Here is a 7,939-nt window from a genome sequence, read left to right as displayed (position 1 = left end):
TAACTCTAATGTGAGAATCATATGCCCAACTTAAATGTTACTTTTGCAACAATGATAATGCCCAATCAAGTTATATTATAATGTAGTCATTGAATTGCATTTTATCTTTTAATGCAAAACCTTGAGGTGTGAAGTCTTCAAAGTTTTACTATCACACTAACATGGGTGAATGGTTAATGAAATCTTAAAGAAAAGAAAGTTTCATAATTTGGGGCTTCATGGGGGGGTTGGTATGAAGCAACTACGAACTTGGCACAAACCATAATTGCTAAGGAAACCAAACCAATGCAAGGTCCGGTTTAGTAGGAAACTATAGCTAGCAAAGTTGATAAGACTATACAAGCCATTGCTCGAAGGCATATAACATAAATAGCAATGCAAATGTTCATAATTCAAAGGTAGATAAGGACCCATATTGCAAAGGAGAATCAGGCCATAGCTACAAAGGCAAAGGAGAATCAGGCCATAGCTACAAAGGCAAAGGAGAATCAGGCCATAGCTACAAAGGCAGAATACGACATGTCTAATTAAGATTGGATATGACATGCAAATTATTTGGATCAAAGTGGTGTTTAACAATTGGATTAAACTAGGCACTTGGATAAAACTAGGCAGGAACAAAAAATTAGTAGTTCAAACCATAGCAAGTAAAGCGTATGTAAGGTGGAGATGATGGTAGAAGTGTGGGAGTTATCGTAACGACTATAGCAAGGAGGGGATTGGCTATGGAATTGGATGAAACCACGAGCTATGAAGTTACTCCAATCAGGCATCTTATAGATTTGGGGTTACGGAGGAGGGGATTGGCGAGGGGAGAGGTGAAGAGGGGCCATAGTCGAGAAGGAGATCAGGTATAGACGAGATGGGGGAGGGGGTCAGAAGGGTAGAGGTCGGGAGAGAAGAAGCGGGCGTGGGTGGAGGAGCTGAGGGCGACGAAGACGTCGATGGTGCCGGGGCGAGAGACGTTAGGGTACCACGTAAATTCGCCCTCGCGCCACTCCCATGGCGGCCGGACTGCAGCGGGAGTTCCCCACCCGAAGTCACAGTCCTGCACCGGGAACCGGCTCGCATTCCTGATGTTGAACAGCATAACAGCCCCCTGCACCAGCTTCCGCAGGTCCATGTTCTCTCTGGCTATCAGAGCTTTCTTTATGTACCTGTCGTCCATGCTCCGCACGCAGGCCCTTATCTTGGCCGCCGTCTCGCCTATACTCTCTGCCGTCAGCTCCCCAGCCGTGCTCGCCACCGTCGACCCCACGACGGCATTGCCGCAGTAGGACAGCGTCAGAGCCGGCACCATGCGGGCCCTTATGTCCAGCGGTATGCGGAAGTCCACCCTTACCCCCTCGTTCCACGCCTGCGCCAGCGTTATCCTCCGCCATAGATATGCCGCCAGCGCCTCGAAGGCGCTGAACCGACCCTTCTGATCCGCCCCGCACTCCTCCCGCAGCTTCTCTAACATCTCCTTATCGAAGTGCACTATCGTCTGGTGCAGCTCGTCCGGCGGGAGGCACATCAGGCCAGTGATCTTCCTCTCCTCCTCGGCTGCTATCGACGGGTCCATGTCGCCGTTGTACAGGACCACCTCCTCCTGCGCCAGCTTCTGCTCGGCGGGCACCTTGTTGAGCAGGAAGGTGTCGGGCTTCATGAGGGTCCTGTGGTGGAAGGGCCGCGTCGAGATGGACTGGTTGGTACAGACCTGCGCCAGCGACTGGACGAAGTGCCAGAAGGAGTAGCCGTCGGCCGCGACGTGGCTGATGGCTATGCCGAGAGTGATGCCCCCGATGAAGGACGTGATCTGCAGCACATCAGAGACGATTAAATGTCGGGAGTGATGTTCCAAAATCCTACACTCCACCTGCGACAGAGGCAGTAACGATGACGTGCGATAGGACGGACAAGCAATTGTGGCGAATATGATCAAGACTATCATGTAATCAAAGCTGAGACAGCAGCCAGGATAGAGAGACCTGTGCCTCTGTAACTATACGGGAAGGAAAGACCCACAAAAGGAAAAAGCAGACCACGATCACGTGACTATGCAAAATGATAGCCATTTCCATGTATTATTTGGCACGCACTCACGTGATCGTGGCGCCATTCTGACAACTCCACACATCACTATGAACATTGTCACATAATCCTGCTCTCGCTTTTCTTCTCGAGCATCTTTCATTCCGGTATAGCTACAGATGCAAACGGCTGTCTCTCGTGGCTGCTATCTCAGCTTGATGAAATGCTAGCCTCGTACGTCTTTGCTATCAATGATGGAATGGACTGTAGAAGCAACTACTACACCGGAATGCAAATTATACAAGAAGAAATAGAGACCAGGATCATGTGAGTAGGTTCCAAATGATCCATGGATCTAAAAACATCTATGAAATAGAGCATGCCAACAAACAATGACGAAAGTAAGATTTGCGTGACAAAAGGGCAAGAAAACACGAAACAAATCAGTGTTAAATAAAAAGATCAGCAGGGAACTGCTGGAAAATTATAAATAAGATGTAGAATAGAATAAGCATGTAGGTGCAAGCGTATTAACAAAGTGCGAGATACTCCAATCAATAACATACAAGTGGGCGGAAGAAAAATCAGACTGACGATTTGCAACAGCTACAGAAATACGTGCAAGGAGTGGCTTTAGTGCACGGATACTCAAGCACCGAATCGATGAATACAGGAGTGAAACAACGATGCAAAAGAGGCAACGATCCAATGACACACAAGCTAGAGAGAGTTCGAATCTACAACATGAGCTACAGCACGAGGATTGAATCCAATGATAGTATAGGCGTAGGAGCGAGTGACTACTGCAACAGTAAAGGAGAGATGAAAGACGATTATGATACGGACGACACAGCACAAGCAACGGATCCAACGATATAGGAATGAGTGAGCTACAGCAACAGTAGATTTATCAGCGATGATAGACGGTTGCATTGCAGCGACAGGATTACCTGGATGCAGACGAGGGGGTCTTCTATGTGGTCACTGTAAGCGCGGCTATCGAGGCCGACGAGCTGACGGAAGAGGGGGCGGATGCGGTAGTTATCCTGGACGAATTCGTCGAAGGGGAGGTCGGACTGGGCCTCGAGGACCTGGACGCCGGCGTCGTTGCAGTCGAGGGCGAAGCGGCCGTTGTCGTCGATGAGGCGACCGGCGAGGGGGTAGAACTCGATGAGGGTGGCGGCGAGGCCGGCCTTGATGGAGGCGGCGGCCTCGGGGGCGCTCTCGGGCCCGGGAAAGAACAGGATGGTCCTGCTGGGGCGGGCATACTTGAGGGCCTGGTCGACGCCGCTCAGATATAGCACCTGCGGAGGCGTGGGCTTGGCCGGCTTCACCATCGACACCGCCTGAACTCGCACAACTTCCTTCTGGATCCCCATCTTAACCAAATGTAGTCACAACTGCGTGTGGCTGTCGCTAATTCAGTGGTATCGATCAGTCTATCACCCACGTCGCTGCCTCTTCTCCTACTGCAAACGCAACAGTGCCCTTACTAATTATAGCTTCCCCCTCGCTCGTGCGCAATTCGAATTATCAGTTTTCGCCGTTAGTAAGATCAATGACGGCCTATCATCCACGTTCCTAGACCCCTCTACTACACTCCCTCTACTGTTCTCTGTTACTCTATCCGCTGATATTGAGAGGTTGACAGCCTCTGATATTACTCTATCCCCCGCTCGCCCTCGCGAAACCCCCCCTCTCTCTCTCTCTCTCTATCTATCTCTCTCTCTCTCTCTCTCTCTCGTCGGCTTGCAGGTTGGCCTCTCTCTATTATTTTTCTACGTGCTGGCCAGACCCATCTCTCGAGTCTCGATATATTGTCGCCGCCGCCACCCACCCTCGTTCGTATCTCGTGGGCTATCCTGGCATTCACTCCTCATTTAAATCTGCTGCTTTCCAAATAAACGAGCAACGCCCTCCCACCCAAGCCCCAACGAGCAAAAGCCCCTTCCTTCCCAACTAATTACCCTAATTGCTCATTGTCCAACGATATTGACATAAAGCAACATTTTTCCAATCTTCCTAAGTCCCTGCTCAGTTTTCAAGGACCTTTGTGTGGTGTAACCACAACTTATGGAGAGAGAGAGAGAGAGCAATGCTCGCTACACTTAATGCAAAACATACCTTTCAATTTTAAATAAGAAAATTTTAAAATAGAAAAGTTAAATTGAGCCAAACCAAGGAAAAAATTAAATGCTTTATGTTATTCACGTCATGATCTCTCTCTCTCTCTCTCTCTCTCTTTCTCTTTTCCATGTTGTAATTTTGTTTTGCTATAATTATTGGTTTATTTGTTATTATTAGTTTGGTGAGTAAGTTTAAATTGTTTAGTGCTAGTTTAGTTTTTATTTGTTTATTTCATTTGTAATAAGTTTTGTTAGAGAGAGAGAACATGTTATTTTAAATTTTTGTTAATCTTGGATTGTTAATTTCTTATGTGTGTGAGTTTATATTATTTTAATCGTTTATTGTTTATTTGATTTATGGTTGGTTAGTTAATTTAGTAAGATTATGTGTGTGTTTAGGGTTAGTTTCATTTTTTTATTGATTGGTTAGTTAGACAGTTTAGCTACACATGTTATTATTTATTAGTTTATTGATTGGTTAGATTACTTGAGAGAGAGAGAGAGAAAGGGAGAGAGCATGTTATTTTAATTGTTTGTCAATAGTTAATTTAATTATTTATTTACTTTAAAATATTGGTAGGCTTATGTATGTGAGTTTAGGGTGGGTTAGTAAGCACATTATTGTAAGTTGGTTATGGGTTAGTTATGGAAGGGATAGAGAGAGAGGGAGGGAGAGGGAGAGGGAGATGGTAGGTTGGTTTGCTTGGTACATTTTAATTTATTGGTGTTTTGATTTGCTTGGTATAGTTTTATTTGCAAGGATTGATCGTTCAAGCAGTTTAGGGCAACTGTTATTCAGGTTGGTGATCTCTCTCTCCCTCTCTCTGTTTTTTGGGTTGTAATTTGAGCTAGAGATCTAGGAGGTGCCGAAGCACCAAGGAGCTCATGAACCTACTTTCAAATCAAACAAAAAAAGTGCTCATTAATTGCTAATAATTGCACTCATGATTGGGGGCACAATCATGCATACGTGGTCTATTTTCACATCTCTCTCTCTCTCACTTTGTCTCTATACTCGCTCAAAGGTAGCTACAGATAAAGGTAGGCCCAGTGAATACAAACCTGAATGAGCTATGATAGATATTACCAACTAGAATGAAAGTCTACTTACCTGAGCACTCCTTGAATCCCGAAAAGTTATGCATGGTCCATATGAGAATGGATCAAATATTGGCAGACCATCGACCATTGCACTTGCTCATATCTTCCACCGCGACCCTCTCCTCACAAAATCTTAAGCTCAACTAATGGACGAAGATACATATTCATATTCTTGACTTTGTAGCGGCCGGGAACGAGCAAGCTAAGGATGAGGTGTCCTATCTTTGTAAAAAGCCATGGAGGGATGCTGTAGTTAACAAAGACTACAGGCCACACACTGTAAAAAGTTGAGCACATACCACTGATGGGACCTAAAATGGGCCGGTATTGGCTAAGGCGCTAGCCGGTACGGACCTCATGGCCTCAATAGACAACCCCACCTCATGACCTCATAGGCCAGAAGCGTTTGTCGAGGGATACACTGTCCTAAACACTAATCACTTCGCGTTTATAGTTTGTAATCCAACGGATATTTCCTTTCTCGTCTCCTCAAAGGGAGATTATACATATATCGACATTAAATGCCACATATCACAGACACAGGGTACCCCACCGGCGGCTGATTGCCGTAACCCTACTGCAGCTCTCCTACATCTTGGGGATCACTACAACAAAATGCCTCTTAGACGCACTTTTAGACGGATTTTTGAATATAGAGAAAAATCTTATTGGCGCGTCTATCCGCCCGTCTATTTGCGCGTCTACAACTTCGCGTCTATAATCGCATGTATAAAGGAATTTACACATAAAAATAGACGCGCAACAAACGTACATATACACGCGTGAATGCAAGCGCATAAAAAAATTAAAATTGTTATTTATTTAATTTATTCTGTGCATCTACCAGCGCGTCTATCTGGCAAATTAGACGGATATATAGACATGCCCGTAGACGCGCTTTTACAAGCACTCATAGACGCAAACAGAAAACAAAAAATCTTCTTTTTTAAAAAAGATATTTAATTTCGTTTTTAAATTTGAATTATCTAGTGCGTGTATGAGTGCGTGTACTCTACATTTTAGACGTGCTTATAAACGCGCGTTTTCTGCAATTTAGACGCGCGGATAGACGCACAAAACATAACTGAAAAAAAAACCAGAGAGCATGTGCTTTGCAACCACATGCTCTCTGGTTTTTTTTTTCCCCCTCCCATACATCAGATTGTGCATTTGGGAAAAAGACAATGGATCTAAAAGCACGAGAATTGAAAATAAAAGTACATGTATTCATTATTGATCAAAAGCATTTACATGGAAAGTTTAAGTACTTGCGACCTAAAGTGTGGCCGCCACTACAACAAAAAGGCCTCTTAGACGCACTTTTAGATGTGATTTTTGAATATAGAGAAAATCTTACGAGCGCGTCTATTCGCCTGTCTATTTGTGAGTCTACAACCTCGCGTCTATTATCGCATGTATAAAGGAATTTACACGCAAAAATAGACGCGCAACAGACGGACATATACGCGCGTGAATACAAGCACATAAAAAAATCAAAATTGTTATTTATTTAATTTATTCTGTGCGTCTACCAGCGCGTCTATGTAGCAAATTAGACGGGTATATAGACATGCCCGTAGACGCGAACGGAAAACAAAAATTCTCATTTAAAAAAAAAGATATTTAATTTCGTTTTTCAATTTGAATTATCTAGCGCGTGTATGAGCGTATGCACTCTGCATTTTAGACGCGCTTATAAACGCGCATTTTTTGCAATTTAGACGCGTGGATAGACGCGCAAAACAGAACTGGGAAAAAAAAACCAGAGAGCATATGGTTGCAACCACATGCTCTCTGATTTTTTTTTCTCCCTTTCATACATCAGATTATGCATTTGGGAAAAAGACAATGGATCTAAAAGCACAAGAATTGAAAATAAAAGTCCATGTATTCATTATAGATCAAAAGCATTTATATGGGTAGTTTAAGTGCTTGCGACCTAAAGCATGGCCGCAAGCAGTAGGCTCAAAGATGGATAATACATATACAAGAAAACAAGGTCATAGAGGAGATATGGTGCTCCTCTACAAATCTGAAGAAGAAACATCTTTGCTAGCATCATAATGGCTACTAGCATCGCTATCCCCCTCCTCGCTATGCTCCACATCCGAGTTTGCCTATACACACAAAAGAATAAGGTTGCTTACGTAAACACGGTGGAGAAAAAGTTATAATTAGCTATACTTTTAATAGGAAAGTAAGAAAAACATACCTCCTCTGGCTGTCGAATCCTCATAGCCCGGTTGTATTGGTCCTCAGTGATGAGACCCTCCTCATAGAAGTGAAGCCATGTGGCTGCGCGGTTATGGCCTCGATGGTAACCTACCTCTCTAGGAGTAGGTATCCTACCAATGATAGTAGTCTATAAAACAATCATGATATATACAAATAATTATGAGACAATGTATTATAACAAATTATATAAAGAATTGAAAGAAATATAAATTTTAAAAAACTAGAAATCAAAATATACTTACAAACACCGTCTCCCACGACTCTGCCACCCAATCCGTAATGCGATGATCCCATGGTTTCCATTTGGATCCGTCATGCCTCTACGTGCTGGCAACTCTTCACTTTTTCTGCTGCTTTCTTTTTGGCTTTCTTCCACTCTATGCAGTCGCACATAGGTAGTTGGCTATAGGCTCCATGCCCCTCCTCCTGCCTCCGCAATGAGTCCTCGGTGCGTGTCATGAGGT

The 7,939-nt window shown here is 44.2% G+C and overlaps 1 protein-coding gene across 1 annotated transcript; it reads right to left on the bottom strand.

Moving 5' to 3' along the window:
* Nucleotides 1–298: 298 nt before the first annotated feature.
* Nucleotides 299–3,802, bottom strand: LOC148014368 (hydroxycinnamoyltransferase-like). The gene is made up of 2 exons (XM_087666475.1): nt 2,964–3,802; nt 299–1,798 (listed from the first exon to the last, which is right to left on the bottom strand). The coding sequence occupies exons 1-2, from the start codon at nt 3,390–3,392 to the stop codon at nt 848–850; spliced, it is 1,380 nt and encodes a 459-aa protein (XP_087522601.1). The 5' UTR covers nt 3,393–3,802; the 3' UTR covers nt 299–847.
* Nucleotides 3,803–7,939: the final 4,137 nt, after the last annotated feature.

Source organism: Lygodium microphyllum, chromosome 25 (genome assembly GCF_053477565.2).
Source record: "Lygodium microphyllum isolate KBCC chromosome 25, Lygodium_microphyllum_v1.1.10, whole genome shotgun sequence".
NCBI lineage: Eukaryota > Viridiplantae > Streptophyta > Polypodiopsida > Schizaeales > Lygodiaceae > Lygodium > Lygodium microphyllum.
Note: the sequence above shows the minus strand (reverse complement) of the source record. Positions and strands in the feature narration are given on the sequence as shown.

Excerpts from the sequence above, each read along its gene's own strand:
- LOC148014368 (XM_087666475.1), bottom strand. The coding sequence starts at position 3,392 with ATGGGGATCCAGAAGGAAGTTGTGCGAGTTCAGGCGGTGTCGATGGTG. Across the intron at positions 1,799-2,963 it reads ACCCCCTCGTCTGCATCCAG|ATCACGTCCTTCATCGGGGG; the intron begins GTAATCCTGTCG and ends GATGTGCTGCAG.